The sequence below is a fragment of the Brassica napus genome, chromosome C3, assembly GCF_020379485.1.
Source record: "Brassica napus cultivar Da-Ae chromosome C3, Da-Ae, whole genome shotgun sequence".
Classification (NCBI taxonomy): domain Eukaryota; kingdom Viridiplantae; phylum Streptophyta; class Magnoliopsida; order Brassicales; family Brassicaceae; genus Brassica; species Brassica napus.
Window position 1 is genome coordinate 38710585 of NC_063446.1, and position 13511 is coordinate 38724095.

Consider the following 13511-nt stretch of genomic DNA (forward strand, 5'->3'; position numbering starts at 1 on the left):
GGCAGATTGGTAGTAATGGAGTAGATGAGTAAAGAGGGTGAAGATTCAAGATGATTATTTGTTGGAGACATTTTGGTTTAGCAATGAAAACTTATTTTTATAAAGCAATGAGTATATGATGCTCTTTACAATTGTTTTTTTCATCTTTTAAATTTTAGTTATATAAATATGAGTTTCTACTTTGAGTTGTTTGGAAGTTTATTCAAATTTGAGTTTCTACTTTGAATTTTATAAGAAGCTATAGTTGTACTTAAATTTTAATGCAAATTTAAATAAAAATAAATAAATTTATATGAAATAAAAATGTATAAATGTCAAAATGCTAATTTTAAATTAATTTCAATATAAATATATTTTAGACTAAATGAAAAAATTAGTATAGTTAAAATTAATATCAAAACATATGATTAGATCAAAACAAGGGTATATTTGTAATTTGTTTATTACACTCAACTGGATGGAAATGAAAAAACAAGAAATGAACATAAAATCCATCCAAATGGCTCATTTAGATGGCCCATCTGGATGGAGAAACGAACAGCCCCTAAAATCTGGATAGATCATCTGGATGTATCACATAGATGGAACAGCTGGATGGAGATGACAGATGGAGAAACGAAGGGTTCTCGAAGGGACCGTTATTATTATTATGACAGTTATTATTATTACGTGCATGGTAAAACAATTGTCTGAAGTAATGGACTCATCTCGGAGTACAAAGATATTGGGCTTTTCCAACAAAATTCGGCCCATTAAAAATCTGACCATTAACCCGAGTTCTTACACCACCATTAACCCTGTCTCTTAAGTGGGTTCTTAAGTGGGTCCCACGATTTTGATAAAAACCAGCTCCTCTTCCTCTTCTGCAAGAAGCGACTTTGATTGGGTTCTTATACTGTTCGCGGCCCCACTGACACGTGGCGGTCCGTGATTGTTTCGTTTTTAATTTTTTTTTTAAATCAGACAAAAAAATAAAAATAAGAACCCTTTAGCGTTAATCATGCCCTTAAATTTTTTTACCGTCTCTTAAATAAGAGATATAAGAGCCGAGCCAAAAAATGTTAAAAAAAAAATGTCAAATAGAACCCAAATTAATAACACGGGTTAATCATCCTGGTTTCACTGGTCTTTTGCACGAAGAAGTTCCATTACAAAGCTCTGCAAAAATAATCTTTTAAAAAAAATTGTAAACGAGTGAATTTCTAAATATCAAATAGATCCAGAGAGTTTATCTATAGCGTCCCAATCAATCTCAAAAGAAGGACACTTCTGCAAACCCATGCAAAAGCTCCCATCTTCCTTCATCCATTCGTTTGAGATAATATCCAACAACGTTATATCCGACTCAGGAGAATAACCCGACCCGTATCCGAATTCATCAGGAGCTTCGCGTTCTTGCTCCACTTTAGGATCCGTGTAGTGAAAACCAAAGAACACTTCTTCTGTTTCCGCCGGTTTCTTGAGCTCAGACATGGGAAGCTCTGAGCTATTGCAGATGGATTCGATCTTAGCGTTGACAGACGGAGACAAGGTCTTTTTATATTCTCCACGACGAGCAATGTTCGGGAAGTTGAGACGAGCGTTTTCTCCTCTGATCTTATGAGCAGCTTGGTCGTAAGCTAATGCAGCTTCTTCCGCGGTTTCGAACGTACCGAGCCATAACCTGGTTCGGTTTTTAGGCAACCGGATCTCAGCAACCCATTTGCCCCAATGGCGTTGTCTAATGCCTCGGTATAGTTTAGCCGGTTTAGTTACGTTGGTTTTCTTCATTAGGGTTGGTTTAGCGTTCAGAACATTGACGTTGTGGCCACTGCAGCCACGACGAGCTTGGTTTTGTCTGAGATGTAACTCTGTTTGAATTTGGAGGATTTGAGTGGGAGTGAGCTGGTTTAGCCCAATTGGACCAGTTTGATTACATACCGGTAATGTTTGGTTATCAGGAGTAATCGGTATTGGTTTTGATGAAGATGGAGAAGGAGATGAAGTTACCTTCCTGAACGGTTCAAGAGCTTTCATGAACTCTTCTAAGTAGCCATTCATGTTCAAAGCTATTTTCATTTGTAGTTTGTGCAAAAAATAAGAATTAATTTGGAGAAATAAAAATGAGCTTGTAGAGAAAAAAGAAGAAGAAGCCCAATTGATAAAAGAAATTGCCTAAACAACAAAAAAATACGCACACGAATGCTAAACAGTAAAGTAGATTGTTTGTGTATTCCAGATTTGAAATATGTGTGTTGATAGTTTCGCCATATCCGTTGGCTTATATATGTGTTCGTTTCGACCACGGGGGTTTTATGTGGTGAAGTCAATGTAAATACTAAACACTATTTTAATATGTATATATACGTACAACAAAATGCATATATCAAAGAGAATAAAGCGCATCAAAGTAAAATATTATCAAATAAACGCGTTGTGTCGTTGACAATTGTTATGGCGACTCAAAATCCTTTATGTCTATTGGTGTTTCAAGTCAATTATCCTTTCTATATTGAAAAACAAAAACAAAAGAGATTCGATTATGAAGATGCAAGATTTTTTCCCGGAAGTAGTCGCTGACGTAGTTGATAACGCAGACGACATGTTGAGTGGTGAAAACCATGTGTAGTCAAGATGCTGAGCTAGAGTCGTAAAGACTTGAAGAGCAATAAAGTATCTTGGAGAAAAAACAATATGAATAAACTTGAAGAGCAAGTTTATGACTTAAAAGAAGTGGAATAAGTGCAATTCCAAAAAAAGAAAAGTTGCACTTATTGTTATGAAAGATGTTCATATTCGTTATGCCTTGGAGAAAAGGCATTGAAGAATGTGGAGTTAATGATAAAATAGATTTGAGGATCGTTGGGAAAGAACACATAGGCTGATTTTACAAAGAGAGAAAAACTCTTGAGTGTGGTCTCAGTCGTGCTGAAGCAGTTGTTGACGTACTTGACGGAAGAGAGACATAAGCGTTGTAGCTTAGGAATCTTTCAGTAGCGTGTGTTAGGGTCTTAACACTAGACGTGTAAAAGCTGAATTAAGCAGATCTTGGAATAGATTGTTTAAAAAAGATTCTAATAAAACATAAGTGTTTGCTTGTAGAGTTTTGTCTCTCGGTTTACTTTCTGCAGTACTATTGTGGTGTCTCCTTTGCATGTCTTTGGATCAGATTTTAGATAAAATTTCTCATATTTTTTAGTATTTAAATATTTTAAAATATTTTCTGTGTGTTTTAGGTATTTTTTGGGTTGGACCCGACATGACCCGAACCGAATCCGAACCGTAACCGAACCGAATCGACAAACTCTAGTTACCCAATTGGGTCTAACTATCTAAGATCCGACCCGGACCCGAGAAGACCCGAACCGATCCCGAACCGAGAATTTTAAATTACCCTATTGGGTCCTAAACTCTTAGACCCGAAGGACCCGGACCCGCAACGACCCGACCCGAACCCGACCCGAGGACCCGAATGCACATGCCTAATCTGGTACAAGGAAGGAGACTGATCGGTGCATCAGTAACTGTGTCAGGCCAAACAAGAAGCAACATCAGATGTGCTATTGGTTCTGTGGAAAGGTTGGACACAAGTAGGCGGAGTGTTTTGCTCGTGAGAAGAGCAGAAACATGGCCAAGAAGGTGAACAAGGCGTTCACTAAATCCAAGAGGGTTGAAGAGGTGTCCTTAGCCAAAAGTGGCTTACTTGATGAGATCAAGGATGAGACATCAGAAGATGGATGCAGCTCTGGTAGGAGTGATCTTGAGGTTGATCAAGAAGCATCAAGTCTGGAGCCAGGACACGAAGTTGTTTGTGGCACAAAGGGGAAGGAGATCGAAGTGCGTCAGGAAGTGATGCAAGGTGATCTTCAGAAGGGTGATAGTGAAGTCACTCCAAGACAATAGCAACGAGTGCAGAGTGCACTCGGTGCGGATGGGGAAGGACTCATGGTCAAGAAGACGACACATGAAGGAAGCCAGTCCTCAACCGAAGCTGGTCGAAGGGTAGTTCGACAGGTGCGTCAGATCGTGATGCAGTACTTGTAATCTATTCCGCTGCAGCAGAAGCTGTATCATGATTATGCATGAGAAGCAGACAGGTGTGTCTGTGATGGAAGGCTTGACATCTAAGCATCTGTGTTTTAGCTTAGTATGCAATCAAGCAAGGGGAGAAGTGGTGACGTTCTGATTAAAGGAGTGCATATCTCATTGGGGAGAAAAGCATGTTGTGGTGCACATCTCGTGGGGGAGAAAAACACATTTGGTGTGGAAGTTTCCATATGAGGAACGTGGTTATTGAACCAGAAGAATGTTGTGCTTGATCGGCACACAAAGCTAAAAGGGAGAGATTGAAGATGCAAGATGTCTGCCCTGAAGTAGTCGCTGACGTAGTTGCTGACGCAGACGACATGTTGAGTGGTGAAGACCATGTGGAGTCAAGATGTTGAGTTGGATTCGTAGAGACTTGGAGAGCAAGGGAGTATCTTGGAGAAAATGCAATATGAATAAGCTTGGGGAGCAAGTTTATGACTTAAAGGAAGTGGAATAAGTGCAATTCTAAGAAAAGGAAAGTTGCACTTATTGTTATGAAAGATGTCCATATTCATTATGCCTTGGAGAAAATGCATTGAAGAATGTGGAGTTAATGATAAAATAGCTATGAGGGTCGTTGGGAAAGATACAGACACAGAGGCTGATTTTACAGAAAGAGAAAAGCTCTTGAGTGTGGTCTTGGTCGTGCTGAAGCAGTTGCTGAAGTACTTGACGGAAGAGAAACATAAGCGTTGTAGCTTAGGAATCTTTCAATAGTGTATGTTAGGGTGTTAACGCTAGACGTTGTAAAAGCGAATTAAGCAGATCTTGTAATAGATTGTTTTAAAAAGATTCTAATAAAACATAAGTGTTTGATTGTAGAGTTTCGTCTCTCGGTTTACTTTCTACAGTACTATTGTGGTGTCTCCTTTGCATTAACAAATTAACTTAATACAATTTTATGGAAGCTTAATATCCGTTAATTTTCTTGCCTATTACATCAAATGAAACAAAGTATCAAAAATCTTAACCCCAATATGCGAGTATAACTGTTACTATAAGATTCTTATGTATAAATTTTGGCAATGATTGTAATTAACATTTGGGAGATTATATTTTGAATGTTCCAAATTATTTTATTTGATTTTTAATCCAGAAAATGTGTAAAACAATAGAGTCGGAACCAGTCAGCTTTAACTGTGAAAACAACGGGTCCACATAGACGTGTGCGCACGTTGTATCCTACGCAAGCCTGCTTCAAGCTCCAGTCTCATTTTAGCAGAACTTCTTTAGCTCGCCTTCTTGGTCTTTAATGTCATTTGGAAACCGACAAAGATTATTTTTTTAGCTTGAAAATTAAACATATTTTTATTAAAGATATAAAATTTGATTTTCAATTACAAGATAACATAGTTATAAAAAGAAATGAGGCTGATTAACAAAAGAAACGAGGCTCAATGTCAAACCATAATGAATAAAAATGGTCAATGTCATTGTGTATAATATAACTTTAGATAGTATTTTGGATTCTTCATCAGGCTTTGTTTACTTCAGGAAAAGCGTGGAACTTTAGGTTGCTTCTCGTGAATCTTCTCTACTTTTTTCACGCATTTTTGAAGATATTTAATTATACTGACCATCAAATTGTTTTAGTAGCTGTTTATTGCAACCACCACCATAAAGTGAAAAGTTACTATCATTTCTCACACAAATTTGTTTACGAACAATCATTTAGATATATGAATGCACAACTCGACTAACCATTTCGACTAAGCAAACAACGATTACAAATGAACATAAATTTATATAAGTGAATGGTCTATATATCAATGTCGATGTTGTATCATCACTTAGGTTTAACAAAGACGCATATCTGAGTTATACGCGAAATTTGTATAAATCATGAAACTAAAAAGAACTCGAGATGAAACCGCTAATTCGTTGACTATAGGCCATCGTTTTTCAAAATAAACAAATAATAACAGTTGAATTTAGCATGTCAATATTCTTAATTAATGAATTCATTGCTAAACTAATAGGCATGAAGAGGTAGGTAATCAATATTTTTTTAATCATGATTCAATGGACCTCTATAGATTACCAGTACCAGTGGACTCGCACCGATTGCTGCTACCTTTTATCCTACTTAAATTCCAACATTAGTTAAAGGACACTTTGAATCACCTAATTATTAAGGTTTATCAAGGGACATCTCAAGTAGCAAAAGGATGAGAACAAAGAGACATTTGCTTTTATCATGAGTTATTGCATCTCTGTTACTTGTTAGTTATAATCTTGCTTCTCCAATAAATTTGTATGTTCTGTAGGATTTTTTACCATAGGTCTCTGTTACTTACATTGACAAACCAAGTTAGCAACAAAAATGAGTAAATGTTACTGTTATTAAATCCATGATAGACGTCAAAAAAAAAAAAAAATCCATGATAAAAGCAAATTAAATGTCCATAAGTAAATGGGCTCGTTTCAGAATTTAAATATAGTGGGCCTTTTCAATAAATATGACACATAAAAGAAACATAATGTAGATTTCATTAGTCCTCTTCATGAATTTTGAAATATTAAATAGTTCCACAAAGTTTATCTATACTGTCCTAATCAATCTCAAAAATAGTTCTGGGCATAATATCCGTAACCCGAAATCCGAACCGAACCCGATCCGTATCCGGTCTAAAATGTAAAAAATATTCGGATGGGTCTTGTAAGTTGGTACAAAACATATCCGAACCCGAAGTGTTATTAACCGAACCCGAAGTTTTATTAACTGAACCCGAACGGGTAACCTGAAAAACCGAAAAAACCGAAAAATCTGAAAAATCCAAAAAAATATCCGAAGAAACCGATCCGAATGTCCAAAATAATATACAATATAATTATATGAAACATGAATATATACTTCAAATATTCAATTTCATATTTATTTCGATATGTTATCTAGCAAAAAGTATTTAAAATTTAAATAACTATCTTAAATACTTAATTATATATAAATACTTAATTATATATAAATAAATATATATTTCTTATGTTTTACTTTTAAATTTTAGATTTTATTTCGGGTATATCCGAACCGATCCGAAATAACCCGAATCCGAATGATATATGATTACTTTATGGGTTCTATGATGTAATACAAAACCGACCCGAACCCGATGTGTTATATCTGAACCCGACCCATACTTGCAAATTTACTAGAATGAGACCTATGAGGTGTTATAAAAGAGAAGCGAAATCCGAAAAACCCGACCCGAACGCCAACGGGTACCCGAACGCCCAGACCTACTCAAAAAGAAGGATACTTTCGCAAACCCCATTGAAAAGCTCTCATCTTCATCTTTTTAATGGGTTCATGTTGTTCTGGAATAGAGACATGATAGAGAACTTCTAAGGATGTTCAAACTCCATCAAACTTCTGAGGATTGGTGGAAATGGTTTTGTTACCTTCTGTAATTTTTCAGAGAATCCCTTGCTGAAGTTGAAGATCCTACTTCCATCAACATATGTCACAAGAGTCATTTTTCTCGATCTTTCCAATTCCATGAATCTGCAAAATAGCTCCAGAATCCAATTTCCTAAGACTTTTCAAAACGCATGTGGTGGTTCTTTGACCAGTAAGAGAACTGATACTCTCGACCCAGATTACTCCATTCTTGCCTATCTTCTCCAGCCCGTATCTTGGTATAAAGAAGAAAATATGATTTTGACTTATGTACGGGTCTTACACCGGCTAAAAATGACCTCTCCATGGAGGAGCATGCCGCCACGGTGGAAAGCACGTTGACGGGAAATTGGCGAGAAATTGTAGAAGCAAGTCGATGCGTAGATAATCGGAACTTTACTGTTGGGTCATCAAAATTCCCACCACGAGTGAAAACATAGACGACATTGGTCTCTGAATCGTAAAAACTCAAAATCTTTCTCGGGTTTCTTGCAATTGTTGGGAAGATGTTGAGAAGATGCGTATCAACAAAGACCGATGTATCGGAAAGAGCATGTATTTTTGCAAAAGATATTGAGGCGAGTACAGCTCGTCTATTGAAAAATTCATACCGAGTCTCGATGAAAGAATCACTCACACTTTGTTTCTTTCTTCGACTTGCTATGTTTTCTTGATACAGAAAGTAGAAACGAGAAACAACTCTTTTTCGAAAATCAGAGAAGTTGAATTTCTGTGGTAAATATAAAATAACATCCTCATAAGTTTATATATGTTAATGTTATACATAACCATCTTCAGTTATACCGGAACTATGTCATTACCACAAATCATGATGGCAGAACTGATACATTTGATCAATATTATGAAAGGATGAGCGACACTCTCAACCCATATGACTATATAGAGCAGTCTCACTATCACTCCCTTGCTTCAACAATATCATCTCTCAATGTAAGTAAACATTAGATGTGATTTTAGTTTTAAAGGCAAGATTTATAGATCTGGCAAGAAAATATTGTTTTTTGGTTTTGTCCAAATTCCCTTTACAGTTTTGCCAAAATTATAATTTTCTGTTTTGATTATGCAGTTTTAGCTACACTATCTATTTGAGATTTTGACGAAAAACATGTGGTTGTGTTTTCTAGCAAAATTCCATGGTTCTCGCCGAAAAATATGTTTACGAGATTTTGAATACAATGCAGGTTTGTGTTTATAGTGGAAAAATGCTAAATTGTGATTCTAGAAAAAAATTGGCATTAAGGTTTTGATAGACAATGTGATTTTGCAGTTTTAGCTAACAAATGTGCTTTTGCGGTTACTACAATCTGCAAATTTGTGGTTTATACAAAAAAAAATGTGAATGCACAGTTTTTGAATAAGTATGCAATTTTGTAGTTTTACTTAAAATGTGATTTAGTAGTGTTGGTGAAAATGTGTTTTCGCGTTTTTTCCCCAAATAATTCTTTTTGTTTACGCCTGAAAATTTCTAGTTTGCATTTTTTGCAGGATATATGATTGTGTGGATTTGATGGACATATGTTGTTTAATAGTTTTGATATTAAAATATAATGTTTCGATTAGAATTTTTTTTTTAAAAGTTTTTAAAAGTGAATCATAAAAAACTTATACAACTAGTCACTATGTAAATTTTATTTAATTTTTACTTATAGCAGAAAAAAGTTTACTGTTAAGGTTTGGATTTTATTACAGAAAATAGAAGGAAAACTGGAAAAACTATCGTTTTTCAAAAAAAAAAAATATTAAGGTTTTAAAACTTGTTTACCGGAAAAGAAGTACAAATAGATAAACAATCACTTTTTGCAAAAATAAACTTGTTTGGCTAGGAGATAAAATGATTTTTTTTTTCTGTCATCAATGAATTTGGTTTATGTGCTGTTTTTTTTTTTAGTTTCAAATATTATGTTAGTTACAACCGAAGTGAGAAAATATATGGTAAATAGTTATGGTGAAAGTCAAATAATCTAAAATAAAAAATTGGGTGAAAGAATGAGTGGAATAGTAGAATGAAATAGTGTTTAGTTATAAATTATTTTATATTTTTATTACAGAAATTATTTTAGTATCAAGAAGTGACCTATGATGTAATAAGTTGAGAAAAATGTTGTTTTAACTCCGAAATATGTTTATTTAAGTGATGGAACCAAGAAACATAAATTCTCCTTCAACAAAAAAAACTGCATATAAAGTATAAGGAAACTAGGAATAACAAAATGAAATATTAAATTCCTAAAACCTGAACACTAAAATTGCACAAACACAAAGATTATAAGAACTTCTCTTCTTATTAGATTTAGATACTCACTCAAAACTAAACATTTCAATGTGTTTTTCTTGATGTTACATCTCTTCATGAGACTTACTTATATAGAACTAAGCTACATCTTTTCCTAATAATATATAAACATTCCTAAGCTCGATATGTTTTTTTTTTTCATTCCCATCAAACTTCATTTTAATGAGTTAACTTGCTCCTCAAGTTAATTGGAATTATCCAACATTCTTCCCCTTAATTCCAACTTGAATCTTAGGTATGTTGATCTTCTGAACTCCGATGAACTCGCGCAGACCGTTAATAGGTGCATCGCATTTCTTCGATACGATGTTGCATCGGAACGTGAGTATAGATGCTTCACTGCTTCTCCATGACTCTCTCTTGGACTCTGCATATATCTGCTTAATACACCAACCGAAAACGCCAAGTCTGGTCGTGTATGAAGAAGATACCAGATACCTTAAGCATCCTATGGTGCTTTGATACGATGTTGCATCAATCTCAGACTCCTCCTCTGCCTTTGATATTTTCAAACTCGTGTGCAACGGAACGTGAGTATAGTTACATGACTCCATCTTCGTCTTGACAAGTATACCTTGCGTGTATCCTCCTTGCTTTATTCGAATGCCATCAGCTCCTTGCGTTACTTCTATACCAAGATAGTATGTAAGCTTCCCGAGGTCTGACATCTCAAATCTTCTTGACATATCATCTTTGAATTGCTTGATAACGTTGAGCGAAGTCCCTGTTACAAACAAGTCATCAACATATATAGCTATGATGAGAAGCTCCCCCTTCTCTTTCTTTTGATATACTGCAGGTTCCTTGGTGCACTTTGTGAACTCCATCTCCTTGAGAACACGGTCGAGTTTGATGTTCCAAGCTCTCGGAGCTTGACGCAAACCGTATAGTGCTTTGCTAAGTTTGTACACATGATCCTCCTTTCCTTTCTCCACAAGGCCTTCTGGTTGAGTCACATATACATCCTCATTTAAGTCTCCATTCAGGAACGCAGTTTTCACATCTAAGTGATGGATCTCCCATCCATTAGTTGCTGCTAACGCCAAGAGTAGTCGTATGGTTTCTATCCGAGCAACTGGTGCAAACACTTCGTCGAAGTCTATGCCTTGTTGTTGCACGTAGCCTTTTGCAACTAGCCTTGCTTTGTATTTGATCATCGTTCCATCTGCATTCCTCTTGATCTTATAAATCCACTTCAAACCTATCGGTTTCACACCTGCCGGCTTCTTGACGAGCTTCCAGGTCTTGTTTTTGATGATAGATTCGATCTCTGCCTTCATTGCATCGATCCAAGCTTGTATCACTGCAGCTTCGATGTAACTTTCTGGTTCACCATCGATGGTCAGCAAGAGTCTGCCACCTTCAACTTCAGCAAGTAGGATGTAATCATCGAACCGCTTTGGTTTTCTGATGTTACGGCCATATCTTGATGTTACATGCTGGTCTTGGTTCGCATCGTTGTTCTCTGCTACTTTCTGTTGTTCACCTGCGTCTACATCTTCTTCTTCTTCATTATTGTTTTGCTCTTCGTGGTGTTGGTGATCTTGATGATCATCACCATCTCCTTCTTCTGTAACATTGATATGAGGAAGCTTGAATGATCATGGTTCTTCGTCCACGTTTGTTGATAGTGTATACGATGCGGGGAGATGTCTAGTTACACCGTTTTCTTCACACAAATGAATGAACACAGAAGATGTGAACTCTCCTCCTCTATCGGAAATTCAACCTCCATTGGCGTCTTGTACAATCGGTTTGGTTTCCTGGCGACTTGTACTAATAGCCTTCCATGGGGATCTTTCAGCATCAGTAAGTCTTCTTTCATATTAACCTCACAACCAATCTCGGTTGCTTGTCCAAGACTTATGATATTGTGTTTAAGACTTGGGATGTAGTAGATATCTTTGAGTGCTCTTCTCTCCCCTGTTTTTACGATGAGTGTGATCGAACCTTTCCCAACAATCTCAACGTTTGATTCATCACCGAATTTGACTTTGCCTTTGATGCTCTCGTCTAGGTTTGAGAAGAACTCTCTCTTGCCTGTCATATGGTTACTTGCACCATTGTTAAGGTACCATATACTCATATTTCCATCGCATTCGTCAAACCTCTTAGGAAACACTCTCTCTTCGTTGAGGAATACTACTTCATGCATATATAATGCATCTGCTTCTTGTGGTTCCGTGAGGTGAGATTCTTCTCTTGGTCGTGTAGGAAAATGTGACACGAAGTGCCCCATCTTGTCACATCTCCAACATTTAACTTTAGAGTAGTCCTTCTTGGTCTTGTCCGAAGCTTCTCCTCCTCTGTTATGACCATCAAAACCATTAGACCTCGTCCTCTTTTTCGCGAGTTGTTATGGCTTCCACGACCTTGTGTATCATTCTTCACAAACATTGGCTTCGATTGATCTTCATCTTAGGTTTCTTCTTTTACGCGTTCTTCGAAAGCCTTCAATCTCCCAGCAATATCTTCGAACTCCGTTGAATTTAGATCCAGCACTTGTTCTAACGAAGCTATGTTGTGAATGAACTTCGTTCTTGGAAGTCCCTTCAGAAACTTCTTTACCATCTTCGATGCTTCCATTATCTCTCCTAACGCGGCTGCTCTCGATGCTAAGCCTGAAAGTTTTCCTGCGTAGTCATCCACCGTGTCTGTCTCTGCCATCTTCAGTTTGTCGAACTCAGACATCAAAGTCTGTAACCTCGCTTCTCTCACGCGATCAGCACCTAGGTTACGGGATTTGATAGCTTCCCAAATCTTCTTCGATGTATCATGTTTTCCTATCTGAAGTAATAACGCTTCCGGGACTGATTGAAAGATTAGAGCAATCGCCATATTGTTCTTCTTTGCATCATCGCTCCCTCGATCAATCGTATCCCAAACATCGTATAAACGAAGCATAACTTTTATTCGCATCGACCATACGATGTAGTTGGTCGATGATAGCATCAGATATCGTATGTCCTTCTTCATCTCAAGACCTTTATCACGTCCTTGAGAATTGTTATTGTCTCCCATGTTTTGATCGAGTTATAACTCCTCTTGTAAACGATCTTCGAAACCTGGAGCTCTGATACCAATTAAAATTGCACAAACACAAAGATTATAACAACTTCTCTTCTTATTAAATTTAGAAAACTCATTCAAAACTAAATCTTTCAATGTGTTTCTCTTGATGTTACATCTCTTCATGAGACTTCTTTATATATGACTAAACTACATCTTTTCCTAATAATAATATGGAAACATTCCTAAGTTCGATATGTTTTTTTTTTCTTAACCCATCAAACTTCATTTTAATGAGTTAACTTGCTCATCAAGTTAATTGGAATTATCCAACAAACACCAGTAGCTGACAAACGGCAACCTTCATCACCGAAGATATATAGTTGGATAGTCATCAGTCAACGTCAATACCTCGCCTCAGCCAGCAAACGAGTTCGTAATCATGCAAGGCCTCCTCTGGCTACATAGGATTGATAGCAATGACCCGTGGTAACACTATTTGCAACCGTTAGTGTCGCCATATTGCCCATCTTATCCACGAAATCAAGAGTGCAATCATAAATGAATGGCTAGCAACGCTATGGACACTTTCTACAAGAGATGTCGACGGAGAGGAAATCTCCTTGGGTTCTCCATATCCTCCACAACACTCAAAGATGACAGTTCAAACGAGACATTCCTATATATGTCTCTGGCTAGACATGCTATCCACCATAACACACT

The 13511-nt window shown here is 36.6% G+C and overlaps 1 protein-coding gene across 1 annotated transcript; it reads right to left on the minus strand.

Annotated features, from left to right (window-relative positions):
• Positions 1-1177: 1177 nt before the first annotated feature.
• LOC111202570 (ethylene-responsive transcription factor ERF057-like) lies at positions 1178-6864 on the minus strand. Its single transcript, XM_048750644.1, has one exon. The coding sequence runs from the start codon at positions 2056-2058 to the stop codon at positions 1210-1212; it is 849 nt and encodes a 282-aa protein (XP_048606601.1). The 5' UTR covers positions 2059-6864; the 3' UTR covers positions 1178-1209.
• Positions 6865-13511: the final 6647 nt, after the last annotated feature.

Coding starts and splice junctions, on each gene's coding strand:
- LOC111202570 (XM_048750644.1), bottom strand. CDS start 2,058: ATGAAAATAGCTTTGAACATGAATGGCTACTTAGAAGAGTTCATGAAA.